The following is a 14,085-nucleotide window of genomic DNA, read 5'->3' on the forward strand; positions in this document are numbered from 1 at the left end:
CATCAGCGTGCGCATTGCCAGTTTTCCCTCGTTTCTCCACACTTCTCCCACCTCCCCACATTTCCTCCCACTTAGCAACCAAGAATATTGAATGTGAAGAGGAAAAAAAAAATAGCAGAATGGGAAAGCTTTTTAAAAATACTTAACCAAATGCCTGGGCTGTGTCCCTACTTCCTCTGTTTCCTAAAGGGTCTTTGAGGGCTGGAGCTGGAGGAACCCCGGCTTCAGGCGCAGCCGGGATGGGGGTAGGTGTGGGTAGAGGGGGACCCATCACAGAACTGCACCCTTCAGCTACTCCTCCCTCCAGCTATTCCTCCCTTCAGCTACTCCCAAAGCCGGAGGGAGGGGGTGGTAATCAGGCAGCCCCTTATTAAGGAGCTTCCTCTTTTAAAAAAAACTGTATTTATTTTCTCTGGGATATAAATAAATGTTTCTCCTGTAGCCCTTACCATTGTGCAAATTTAGACATCCTCCCCGAATGGTGGGGAGACGTGACCTTGGCAAGAGAATAGAGCATCGAGAGGGGAGAGCTGTGTCCTGACAGGGACGGCACGCATCGCAGTTCTCCAGATCAGGGCAGCGCTGCGTGCAGCAGCCTTGAATCTACGATGGGGTCACACGGGGTTTTAGGAAAGGGTGGAATCGCATGAGCAAGTGCGTGAGAAGTACCCCTGCTTAAAAAACAGCAGCAACAACAAAAACTGGGCAGCAGGCATCTGGGCGGGAGGCCGTTGGTTTCTACCTGGAGAAGGTCCACACTGACTTCCCGGCTCAGGGCCCCCTTGGTTTGGAGCCTGATGGGGGGGGGGGGGGCGGGGGGAGGAGTAAGGTGGTGGAGGGGGGACTCTGGTCAACCTGCCCCTCCCAGCTCCATCCTGAGGCGGGCACAGGCTGCAGAGCACAGAGGACGACACGGGCAGTAGAGGGCCAGATGAGAGCAGACTCAGCTTCGTGTTCTCTTCGCGGCCCTCTTTTGTTGAAGGAAGATCTCTCTGAGCTGGTCACTGAACCGCACCGGAGACAGCTTGCAAAGAGCGCCCCACCTGCCGCCGAGGGCTGTCTCTTGCTGTGAGCAGAGTGGTGGGTGTGCTCTCGCGAGTGTCCCTTTGGCAAGGTGTCTGTCGTGGCAGAAGCCCGGACTTGCTTCCCTAGGTCTGCAGTTCCGCTTGCGTTTCGGGTCGAAATCCGTCTCCTGTTTGGTCTTCACTCTCTTAGTCATCTCTAAGGCCCCCTCCGCTTGTGTATTTTCACCTGGCCACCCAAGACAGCGTGACCTCTGACCGACCAGAGCCCCACCCGAGGCCCAGCAGCCTCCTGGACCGCCCAGGACAGCCTTCCGCTGGGCAGGCGGCTCCCCTGTGGTCTCCAGCCCCTGTGCTGTCAGCCTGGCAGGATAGCCACTGTTGTTTGCATTCGTGGAAGATAAAATTGGAGCTAAGCGAGCTTACATAACTTGCCCGAGTCCTCCCAGTGAAGCAAGCAGTAGAGCTGAGTGAAACTCAGGTCTAACACTAAAGCTCCCTCCACCACGCGTTCTGCCTCTCTGCGTGGACAACCAGCTTCCTTGCTAAAATATGTTTCTACTGGTTTTTTAGAGAGCGAGGAAGGGAGTGGGAGAGAACCTGCAACCTGGCCTGTGCCCGACCGGGAATTGAGCCGGTGTCCTTTTGGTCTAGGACAGTGGTCGGCAAACTCGTTAGTCAACAGAGCCAAATATCAACAGGACAACGATTGAAATTTCTTTTGAGAGCCAAATTTTTTAAACTTAAACTTCTTCTAACGCCACTTCTTCAAAATAGACTCGCCCAGGCCGTGGTAATTTGTGGAAGAGCCACACTCAAGGGGCCAAAGAGCCGCATGCGGCTCACGAGCCGCAGTTTGCCGACCACGGGTCTATGGGATGATGCTCAACCAACTGAGCCACACCAGCCGGAGCCAACTTCTGTGATTTCTGTTTCTTATTGTTAACCGCTCCTTCCCCCTGCTTGTCACTGCCACGGGGACCATCTCCAGCAGGCAGTCGTGTGATGGGAAGAAAACTTTTTCTCCCTGATTCTTACTTCAATCACTTATTAATGAGGAGCATTTAAAGTTTGGGGTTTCTTTTTTTTAAGACGATTGCTTTGCTCTAACCTCAGTTGGAACAGGAGGCCCCATTTCATGTTATTCACAGCCATGTTGGTGGAACTTTTCCTTTACAAAGCGTGCCCCATTTCATCTTGAAAGGAGCCCTATAAAGTGGGGAAATGTCATGGCATGTCATACCCATTTCACTGATGAGAAAACTGACGTTCGGGATATTGGGAACTTGCCTTGATTCTTGTAATCCAGCCTTCAGCATCCTGCAGGAGGCCAGGCCTTCAGGTGTCCTGTCCAAGGCCCCCTCTCACATCAGCTCATTGTGTGCCAGGCACCCCAGGAGCGGGGAGGAGGCAAAGCTGCAACAGGAAGTCCAGGTTCCGTCCCTAGATCACCACCGGCTTGTCTCTTGTTTCCCCTCCGTGTGGTGATGAGAGAGAGAGGATGTCCAAGAGAAGCTTCCAGTCGCCACTGTAGCTTTAACCGTCACTACAGCTCACTCTGAATTTCAGTCCTGGTGGGGGACGGAAATCATCGCTGTGCACATTACATCGGCAGATGTCTGTGGATTTGGGGTTCCTTCCAGTTTTCTCTCCCTGAGCCCTCTCGAACCACTGACCAGGAATGGTTTCCTCCCCTTTGTGGGAGCGCCTGGCAACCTAGGGCCCCACAGAGAAGATGTGAGATACCTGGGGGGCTGGGAGGTCCGCGGGAGGGGTCCAAGCAGAGGTGACCCGGGAGAGAGAGGAAGCAGCTTCCAGACTTCCGGGAGAGACACCGGCCAGAGTGAGGGAGTGAAGGAGACTCGGGGCGGGCAGGGCCCCCTTTGCCCCTTCTTCCACATTCTCGTCCCTCACAACATTCAGAGTGGAAACCAAGCATCTCCATGTTAAATAGTTATGCATATATTCTGTTTTCAAAAGGAACTAGGGAACGTAGCCAAATATAGTTTCTCTGCTGGTGGAGGAGAAATAAACGCTGTGTCATTGTTGGTGGGTGAAGTTCACAGGTTAAGATTTTGGCCTCAGTTGGCGTTTCTACAATTTGAAGTTGGAGGAGGTCCTTCACCCGGTTTCCCTGCCCACCCATTGCACCAGACGGCTGGGAATTCTCCAGAAATCAGCCAACCACACGACCCTCAGATGCGTGTTTGTAGGTGTATCTAATGACACCTGGATGTGCCTAGAAGCTCTACCTCTTCTGACTCCTCCATCTGATAGGGAAGTCTCTGGGGCACAGGAGGTGGCCTTGCCCAGCGTGACCTACTTGTTAGGACAGATGTAGGGATAGATCCCTGCTGAGTCCCAGGACCCACCATCACACGTGGCAGCCAGCCCTGTGCTCCGAGATGGAAAGCCTCCAGGATTGTGGCTGAAAGGGACATTTCTGATCCACTTTCTCGGATTTGGGCCATGGAAACCCAGGCATATCCTCCTTTTCAATGCCAACAGCTCAGGGCGTGTCCTGGGATCCCCAAGATGATGGAAAACGCACTCCATTTTGAGATAACATCTTCTGAAAAATTCCTAAGTGGGGAGCCATTGCAATATTCATATTTTTGTAATGTTTTTAGCAATGTTTACATTAAAAATACATAGACCGTGCTAGAAATATTTAGTCAGTAATTTGTTCAATGAAAATTTGCATGTACTTTGATGTTATCTGCTGCTCAGAGACATTTATTGTTTCTTGGTGGTGGAAATAACTAAAAGGACAGTTTCCGGAAAACACGTACCCAGTGATGTAGAACGTCCGGCTGCCCGGTCCTCTGTCCTGAATGAAGCAGGTTTCCTCCTGTTTCCTGTGGATTTCTCTAGCTCCATCCCTGAGCGTGGAAACTGCAGCCTGCAAACCATATTAAGTTTCAGACCAAATCTTGTTTGTGCCACTTTTTGCAACAGCTGCAGTGAGGAAGGAAATTGTGTTCCTTTGTTGTGGAATTTGAACTTCTTAACAAAAAATACCACCCTTAGACTAAGCCCCCAGATTGATAACAAATGGACAAAGGAACGTATTAAAGACTCACAATTCAAGAGGCAAATCAGCTTGTTTTTGGAGGTTCTTTGATGGAATATCATGAGAGGAAAAAAGAAGAAGACTGTTGTTTTTGCTTACAGGCTTCTCAGAATTTAAAAGAACAACAACAAAAACAGAAGTCTGTAGAGCGGAGGTCCCTTAGCTCTGTGTCCTTCCAGTTACGCCTGAGGGGGTCCCATGTAGGAGAAAGCTGGAGAGGGGATTTGTGCAGGAAGCGGCCAATGACACTGCTGTGCTGCCCCCTCACCCCCCCCCACCCCCACCCCCACCCACAGCCACTTCTCCGGCTCAGGAACACTGGGCGGGGCTGCGGCTCCAGCCCTACCCAGGACCCGCTCACTGTGTGACCTCACGCCTCCTCTTCTTCATGTGCCAAATGGGTATCGAGCACCCAATTTATCTTAAAGGCTTGTTCTGGGACACAAACGAGGCCATGGCTATGATTGCTCTTTGAAGAATAGGGGCCAGGGGTCCTTAAATCCAGCTGCACGTTAGAACCTTCTGGGGAGCTTTGAAAAGTGTTGACTGCCCCAGAAATTCTGATTTTGTGTTCTGGAGTGTGCCCTGGGCATGAGTGGTTTTAGAAGTGCCCAGCAATGTCCCTGCGCAGCGAGGGCTAAGACGCACTGGCACCGAGTGGACACATGAGGAGGGCATTACGGGCATGATGATCTATGGACTCGGAATGCCAGCCAGTTTCCCCAGTAAGGTGGATGGGGCCCTGGGCTTGTAGCTCTCGTTTTTATGTTTTATAACTAGAGGCCCAGTGCACAAAATTCTTGCACGGGGGGCGGGGGTTGTCCCTCAGCCCAGCCTGCACCCTCTCCAATCTGGGACCCCTCGAGGGATGTCCGACTGCCCGTTTAAACGGGCAGTCGGACATCCCTCTCACAATCCAGGGCTGCTGGCTCCCAACTGCTTGCCTGCCTGCCTTCCTGATTGCCCCTAACCGCTTCTGCCTGCCAGCCTGATCACCCCCTAACCACTCCTCTGCCAGCCTGATTGATGCCTAACTGCTCCCCTGCCAGCCTGATTGCCCCTAACTGCCCTCCCCTGCAGGCCTGGTCACCTCTAACTGCCCTCCCCTGCAGACCTGGTCACCCCTAACTGCCCTCCCCTGCAGGCCTGGTTCCTCCCAACTGCTCTCCCCTGCAGGCTGGGTCCCCCCCCAACTGCCCTTCCCTGCAGGCCCAGTCGCCCCCAACTTCCCTCCTCTGCTAGCCTGGTCACCCCTAACTGCCCTCCCCTGCAGGCTTGATCGCCCCCAACTGCCCTCCCCTGCAGGCCTGGTCCCTCCCAACTGCCCTCCCCTGCTGGCCTGATCACCCACAACTGCCCTCCCTTGCAGACCTGGTCCCTCCCAACTGCTCTCCCTGCTGGCCATCTTGTGTCCACATGGGGCAGCCATCTTTGACCAGATAGGGGCAGCCATCTTGTGTGTTGGAATGATGGTCAATTTGCATATTACTCTTTTATTAGATAGTATAGAGGCCTGGTGGGGGCCAGCTGGTTTGCCCTGAAGGGTGTCCTGGATCAGGGTGGGGATTCCCTTGGCATGGGGTGGCCTGGGCGAGGGGCCTGTAGTGGTTTGCAGGCCGGCCATGCCCCCAGCGACCCAAGTGGAGGCCCTGGTATCTGGGATTTATTTATCTTCTATAATTCAAACTTTGTAGCCTTGAGTAGAGGCCAGGGCAGGCCGGGCGGGGTTGGCGGTGGCGGGAAGCTTGGCTTCCTCCATCACCAGGGAAACCCAAGCCTCCTGCTCGCTCCATGGCCGCAGCCATTTTTGTTGGGATTTATTTATCTTCTATAATTGAAACTTTGTAGCCTTGAGCGGAGGCCTGGGCCAGCCAGGAAGCTTGGCTTCCTCCATTGCCGGGGAAATCTAAGCCTCCTGCTCTCTCCAGCTCCATGGCTGCCACCATTTTTTGTTAGGATTTATTTATCTTATATAATTGAAACTTTGTAGCCTTGAGTGAAGGCCAGGGCCAGCCAGGGTGTGCGGGAAGCTTGGCTTCCTTCATTGCCGGGGAAACCCAAGCCTCCTCACTCCATGGCTGCAGCCATCTTGGTTGGGTTAATTTGCATACTCGCTCCTGATTGGCTTGTGGGCGTGGCTTGTGGGCATAGCAGAGGTATGGTCAATTTGCATGTTTCTCTTTTATTAGTGTAGATGACAAAGAGGCTGAAATCAGCAAGGTCTGTGGGTGTGGTTTAAGCCATTGCGATGTTGACTGCTGAAAGCAATCCCAGCCCCAGCCAGGAAGCAGGTGCTCTGTAATAGATGAAAAGGTGCCGAACAACATCAGAAATGCACCCAACATCAAAAGCTGCTTTGCAGGAGTCCGTATTGGTGGACTCTGTTTCCTCCCGCCCACCCCTAAAATGACTGACATTCCTCACTGTTGTTTTGCAGCGACTCGGGACGTGGGAGCAGCCTCTTAGATAGAACCATTGCAGACAGGCGGCAGCTCAATACAATCACCTTGCCAGACTTCAGCGACCCGGAGACAGGTGAGAACAAAGAGCCGGTGGGGACGGAATGGTGTCAACTCCAAGGGTGAGGCCTGGGCCCCGAGTGACGGGGATGAGAGCGGCCACTGGGGTTGGGAACACAACTCATGCAAGTCGGTTAAACTCTCAGCTGAGGTGCATTTTCCCCGTGTCCTTTCCAAGTGTGTGCACAGTGGGGAAGTCATGTTACATGGCCAGCACATCGCTGAGGTCTTCCTATTTCTCCCCCTCGCTCTTAGAGCCTAAAATTCAAAACCAAAATTAGACTGTTCCCGTCTCCACCAGCTTCCCCTCTGCTTTCCCGTTTCTCCCTCTTGCTTTAGATTGCAGACTTTGCTGGAACCCCGGTTTTGATTCCTAATCCGTTGCACATGTGAACACACATACATCCAGCACAGAGCCTGTAAGAAGGCAGGGGACTCTGAGCTCTGATTCCACTGTCCCATGTGGCGGCCTGCAGCCCTCGCCACCGCTGAGAGATGTCTGCGCCTCCCTCTCGTTGGCCTTTCCCCATCCCCCTAGGTACAGAGGAGTAAATAGTCCCCTGTCATTCCAACACTCCCAACAAGCAATTCTAATAGTAATTGCGACTGCTCAGTGGCAATTTGGAGGACTCAACAGACCCACAACATATACAGAAGTTCCCTCCGCTTTGAGCCTCAAGGAGTTCCAGTGTGTCACTCGGAACCTGGCTCTGCAGCTGCTCCGCTGCCCCGGGGCCTGCGGGAGGCCAGTCCCAGGCTGGGTGTGCCTGCTCTTCATGGGCTGGCTTTTGGAGAGGAACCTGGGCCTGAGTGGTTTTAGAAGTGGCCGGCAACGTCCCTGCGCGGCGACGGCTAAGACACACTGGCGCCAAGTGGACACCTGAGCAAGCCCCCCCCCCCCGCCCCCCAGTGGAAGCAAGGGAGCAGGCCTGAGGCATGCACAGGCAGCTCCTGCAGGCTCTCCTCCGTCAGGATGGGAGGGGTAGGGGCTCTGGCAGCCAGCTGTGGCACCCACCCAAGCCCAGCGTCGCAGCGGCCTGGAGGCTGCGTCCCTGTGCTAGGCTCCCTGTCACCAAGTTGAAATCAGCATGGGAAGTCCCATCCCAGGGCCCCAGGTCAGAAGGGCATCGGGCCTTGGAAGCAGCCTGAATTGCACACTAGTGCAGTTCAACATTTAACGTCCCACAGCCACGCGCCAGCGCAGACTGACAAGCCACACTCCGCCTCCCCCTGCGATGGCCCGGCCCGGACTGATCTGCAGGCCTTACTGGGTAGAGACTACGAACCAGGCAGAGACTCTGACTCAGACTAGTCCAGTCCTGCTAGCGGGGACTCGAACCCCTCGTTCTAGAATTGGAAGGTCGGCTGTCAGGACCAGGCTGTCTTCCTCCTGTGCCCCTTCCCAGGAGCTGGTGAGGACAGTCGTACTCAGACCCCTTTACCTCCGGGGCCTCGCTGCTCTTCTGAACCCCTGACTTAAAGGGCACTGGCACCCGCCACACGCAAAGCCGTACCTGTTGGCATCGGCAAGGGCATGCGGCCAGTGGACGTGTGAACTTCCACCTCACGACCCTGCCGATTCTGTGCCGCCCACTGCACATCGGCTCCTTGTGAAGCCACGGGCACACTTCCAGCCCTTATTTTCTGTTCCAGAACTAAAATTTACTTCCTATTTTTTATCTTCTGTGGAAAATATTCAGATACACCAAACTACCATATAATATAATGAATCCCCTTGTGTCTGCTGCCAGCCTTCAAGAACTGGTGTTCTTTTTCCAGCCATCTCTCCCACCCCACACTTGGGTTTTGGAGTATTTTAAAGCAAATCTCAGACATCATATTCCACCTGTTAAAATGTCAGTGTAGATGGCAAAGATAAGAACCTTTAAAAAATATTGCCACAACACCATTACTATACACCTCGGTCATTATACAGTACAGGCTCGGGGTGCTTGGTTTGGGGAGTGGTTAATTACTTAGAGTATGGGTTTCCACCTCTGAAATTGTCCATACACAGATCTGTGGAGTCGCATTAGGGGAACCCATGTCACGGAGCTTTGGACTGGCTGTGGGTTTTATGAAATGGATGTGGCAAATTGAAAAGCCCTCCCCGTTAAAGAACATGATTTCCCAGCTAACATCACCTCTGGCCCTCCAGCCCCTCCTCGGTCATCGAATGGTCCCAGCCATCGAGAGAGGAATCCAATGGGGTGACAGTCGTAACTTTGAAGCTGCGAATCACTATCTTTTCTTTGGAACGAATCGGTAGTTCCTTAAAGAGAGGGTGAAAAAAAGTGTTTTCTTCCTTGGCCTCCAAAACAGGATGCAGAGTAAGGGGCTTTGTCTTTAATCTAACCCAACACCTCGCCAAAGCAAAATCATTCCTTTAACTAGTGAACTGTCGCTGTGGTGGTCTCCCCGCTGCTGGGTCTCTCCGGCCGGAAGGCAGGCAGGTGACGGCCCTCGCTTCCTCCCCGGTGCCCAGCGCACAGCCACCGGGCCGGCTTAGAGAGCTAGCGCTCCACCGCCCCGGGCGGGACCTGACACGTCCTGTACCTCAGTATCCGCACCTGGGGAAACATAAGTACACACAGTCAGACCTCATTTCCGGAACGTCTCCCACCTCGAACAATTCGGTTCTCCACCAAGTTGCTCACAGAAAACATGTCTGGGTTGTGGAACCAAACTTCAGTTTTCAAACTGACAGCCCTTTCAGGCTGATACCCTGGCATCACAAAAAAGTGTCTCTGAGGCAGCAAAGGAGAGGATGCTTTTGTGGCTGGTGGAATCAATGATCAGCACCATTTAAAAACATACAAAGGCCATCAGGAGTGCTAATGTTGCTAAGGGTGTGAAAGGAACTGAGCACGGGCAACTGAAGAGGTAGGAAACCCGCTGCTGATTGGATAAATGAAAAGCCGTTAGCCGCTGACCGCATTTCGGAGGCAGTGGTACGTGAGCAAGCAAAGATGCTGCAGGCTGACCTGAAGGACACCCCTGGAGCGAGGCTAGGAGGGGTGGTTTGATAAATTTTAGAAAAGAAGTGTTTGTTTATAGATTAAACAGTACATTAGACAGGTGCTGGATATAAGAAAAGTTAAAACAGGGAATCATCTGGAGGTCTGGAACGGATTAATTCCGTTCACATTGTTTCTAATGGTGGAGGGGAATGATTTGGTTTTCGAACACATTGCCTCTCGAACAGCCTCCGGAACGCATTAAGTCCGAGAACTGAGGTTCCACTGTACACTCTGTGTAAGTGCTTCTCATAAAAAGCAAACCTAGGGAAAGTCAAGTTCTCACCCTTTTCAATGGAAAGGCCGGTGGTTTCCCCCAGAATGCCCTGAGTGTTGTAGGTTACAGACATGTTCTTTTCAGTGTTTCTGTGGCTGAATCGGTGCCCAGGCAAACCTGAGTTGTGTGGACTCCATGCTGTTACTACAGAGCAATTAAATAACCAACGGGAAACAACAGATTTGTTTTCTTCAAAAAACACTTGTATTCTGTTGTCGAGTAGAGGAATGATTGTGTATTACATGACCTTGTTTTCTTTGCAGCTTATGTGAGTATATTAAAAGCTAGTTTTATTTTTTCTTTGTGTTTCTAAAGTTTTTTTGCTTTTATCCTTTTTTTTTCTCTCTTTCACTTTTTAGTGTCAGATTCCTCCTCCTCCTCTTCTCTTTCAAGAACCGAATCTCCTCTCCACCTGTTTGTGTCTTCTCATCTTCATTCTCATCCCAAACCCGATACCTTTGTGTGGCCCCCAGCAGCTCACTCATTCCATGGCCCAGGTCCCCGCCAGGAACCCTCTCGGTGTAAACATGGTTTTCCTTTCTTGTTAGATCTGCTTCATTTGCCTGATGTTTCATTTTCTGATAATCTTCCTAACTGATAAGCTGGATGGGAAACTCCATCAAATTTATCTGAGAGGAAAATCTTACTAATTTGAAAATCCAAAAGGTCATTTGGGGCAGGAGGAGGTACTGGTGCCCAATTTCCAGCCTTCTCTGTGAAAAGTAAAGAAACCTGTTTTGAGCAGAAGAAATAGAAGCTTTTCTAGGTACTTCTGTGCTTCTCTGGCATTGATATAAAGGCATTAAAGTTGCAGTTTTTAAAAAAGGCAAATTAGAACAATTGGCAGATAATTTATTCTACGTATTTCTGGTTTTTCAATTTAGAAATTAATTCAATAAGTATGTAATAATCAAGCTAACTCTCTAAAGGTAATGGTCACATGCCCTTTAAATATGCGTTTCTCGAACTTTCCTGTGCGTTAAGATCACACAAAAAGCTTTGAAAGCTGTGAATTAGATCCCCCTGGGCCCCACCCCAGAGTTTGTAGTCCAGTGGACCTGAGGTGGGGCCCAGGAAGCTGCATTTATAAAATACCCCATAAAATTCCAGGGCCCGTGGGTTCTGCACAGCATTTTGAAAAGCAATGCTATAAATTATTTTCCGTTTGCAGGAAAGGGAAGTGTAGGGTTTATGTTGTGAAAATACTCAGAAAAATTGAGCAGCATTTTAATCTAATCTTGCTTTTAAATAATACTGAAATTTTCAAGTCTGTTTAGGGTGTCTGGGAACCTGTCAATGAAAAGAAAAAGCCTGAAATAAATGGAATGCTGGTTGGTAAAGGCCTTAAATGGGACCTAAATATGGCTCTCACGAGGAGATCCACCCTTGTTTTCTTAGACTCATTTATTTAATGTTCACTTTACTGGGAGGGCCAGAAAAATTAACCTCTATAGCCATGATTTATAAGGGCTCATCTTTGTTCCAAATGCGCAGTTATATGCTGACAAAAGCTCATAAGGGGAACTATTGCCAGAGAAAACTACTTTCTCTAATGTGCTCATCTTTTGGATGGCTAACCTGCTTTGTTACACATGCTCACACTCACACACACACACACACACACACACACACACACAGCCAGGACAGAAACAAGGCTATCACCTAAAATAAGTCATCCAGACCTTACCTGTCTGCATACCAGGTGTTCTGAACCTTGCTTGAATGGCAATCCCAGTTTCATGAACTGGAAGATGGAAATAATGCTATCCTGCATAATAAAAGGCTAATATGCAAATCGACCGAACGGCCGATCGCTATGACATGCACTAACCACCAGGGGGCAGATGCTCAGCACAGGAGCTGCCCCCTGGTGGTCAGTGCACTCCCACAGAGGGAGCACCACGCAGCCAGAAGCCAGGCTCATGGCTGGTGAGCACAGCAGCGGCGGTGGCGGGAGCCTCTCCTGCCTCCACGGCAGCGCAGCGCTAAGGACTCCTCGGGGGATGTTCACCTGCCGGCTTAGTCCCGCTCCCCACCCCCCGAGGGGTCCCAGACTGCGAGAGGACGCAGCTGGGCTGAGGGACACCCTCCCACCCCAGTGCACGAATGTTATGCACCGGGCCTCTAGTAAACTATAAACTGCTTATGTTGTTTTTAATCCCCTTCTTAAAAATGGATTTTTTTTCCCCTCAAAACAGTGCCTATCAGCAATTGCCAACTTCATTTTTTTCCATAAAAACTGTTTTCTGCATTGATGTTTGCCCAGCTTTTTTGGTCATAAAATGGGATCTCACTGTTCCAGAATACCTCAGTAATGTTCCCATGCCCATTCACTCATTTGCACAAGAAGCCCTCCGACCTCCACGCCCTGCCAGAATGTATCACATTGCATCCCGGGGACCCTGTGTTCCTTTAAACCCGGACAACTGAAATTCTGGCTCTAGGGAGGCACTTTATAGCAGCTGGTTAGCAAAATGCTGGGTGAGGAGCACCACTTGGCTTTCTGCTGAACGTGTATGTCCCAAATGGTGCTCAGTTGTTCGTTTTTGAGGCTGAGTCATCTCCCCCAACCCCTCCTCTAGGGAGCACCTGGCCAGTAACCAGGTGTTTTAGCTAAGACTGACTCGCCCAGGAACCTTCCCCGCCCCGTGGATGCAATGTTTCATTAGAGACGGGGAGAGTGCTTACCACACGTCGCTGGTAAGTGTAGAATTTCCTAATTAAAGTTGTTATGAACTTGAATCCCAAATCTTTTCTGTAGGACAGACAGCCATAACCTGACGTTTTATGATTTTCTCCCTCCAATCCTTTGACTTCATAGAAATGAAAACTAGCCAAACCCTACAAACGCTTGGAATCATAATCAGGGTTCATGTGTGGAAAGATCTGAAAACCGCTTGTTTGATTATTTTTCCCTTCCCTTTGGAATTTCCTGCCCTGGAAACAAAACACAGTACATGAATTGGTCAGCTTGCCTGCACCAGGAGCGCTGAGATGGAGAGGGGAATGCCCAGTTGGCCTTTGTTTAAAAAAAAAAAAAAAAAATTATTGTTAGTGGAAAACTCTGTGTCATTCTTGAGTTAAAATCCAATTCCAGACAGCCAGACTTACAGTTGGAAGGTTATTAGAACTCTATTTGCTTTTTTTAGCCTTAATTTTGATTTTTCAAATGTTCTGTTTCTTGGTTTTAATTTTTGGTTTGATTTGTTGTTCCAAGGCAACTCTCCAGAAGTATACTTTCATGGTTTTCCCTCCCTTTTTTCAGTTAGTAAGTAGTCCACCGATCTGTTCACCTTCCCCAGGGCCTCAGAGTCACGCTTCCCTCCCTCACGGAATGTGTGTGGTGGTTGCTGGTGGGTGGTTGTGGAGATGGTGTGGACATTCAGCTGCCACCCGCTTGCCCACTCGCCTCCCGGGGCTCCTCTCTCCTGAGGTGCTAATGCTTCCGCCACCGCTTGGATTTACCTTCTGAGGAGGCAGTACCTGCCTGGAAAGGACCACAGAAGAAGGCATAGCGGGGAAAATGCCCAAGTAAGGCTGTGCCGTGGAGGGTCAGAAGCCCCCCTGTGCTGATCAGAAGTGAGACACCCAGTGGCCCAGATGCGGGCCATCTGTAAAGTTTGGGTAGAGGGAACCAGTCGGATCTCGAAATTCCTTTCCAGTTCAGCCATTATTGCAGCACAGAAAAGCAATTCTAATCATTAGTTTTCCTGAAATAAGCTAAACAGGCATCATAAAAGGTAAACTACGTCTGCCAAAATTTAAAGGAGACAAAGCAATTCCCTGGATATAGAACTAGTGCTTTAGGGGGTATTCTTTAAGGCACTAGTGAATGATCACATTTTCCAGTGGCTGTTTCTTAGACACTGATTCTGCCTGGCCAAATATTTTTAGACTCACAGTTCACATGAGCACATTAAAGGCTCTGAGAAGTCCTGCAGTTAAAAAATATTCAAGACTCTCTTAGCTCTGGCCCAGTGTGTCCCAACCCGATTTTATCGTTTTCCCCACCCTGTGGAATCGCTGTTCCAGGCACCGCATCTTGGAAATGCTAAGGTACATGATGATCCGGTGCATTTGAGATCTGAGCCTCTATCTACTGCCTGTGGCAAATGCACCCCTCCGGGAGATGATTTTTCCTCTGAAATCCTGCTTGACCTACATGTGACTTCATTTT

The 14,085-nt window shown here is 50.5% G+C and overlaps 1 protein-coding gene across 6 annotated transcripts in view; it reads left to right on the top strand.

Moving 5' to 3' along the window:
- TTC7B (tetratricopeptide repeat domain 7B) overlaps positions 1-14,085 on the top strand; it is a 204,841-nt gene that overhangs the window by 149,516 nt on the left and 41,240 nt on the right. For 2 of the 6 annotated variants that reach the window (XM_080685190.1, XM_080685191.1), the window contains 3 exons: positions 6,533-6,630; positions 10,268-10,429; positions 13,126-13,176. In XM_080685190.1, coding sequence (XP_080541316.1) covers positions 6,533-6,630; positions 10,268-10,429; positions 13,126-13,176 — 311 coding nt within the window. The remainder of the gene's footprint in view (positions 1-6,532; positions 6,631-10,267; positions 10,430-13,125; positions 13,177-14,085) is intronic. The other 4 variants (XM_080685192.1, XM_080685193.1, XM_080685194.1 and 1 more) reach the window with 2 other exon arrangements.

The sequence above is a fragment of the Plecotus auritus genome (assembly GCF_963455305.1).
Source record: "Plecotus auritus genome assembly, chromosome: 1".
Lineage (NCBI taxonomy): Eukaryota > Metazoa > Chordata > Mammalia > Chiroptera > Vespertilionidae > Plecotus > Plecotus auritus.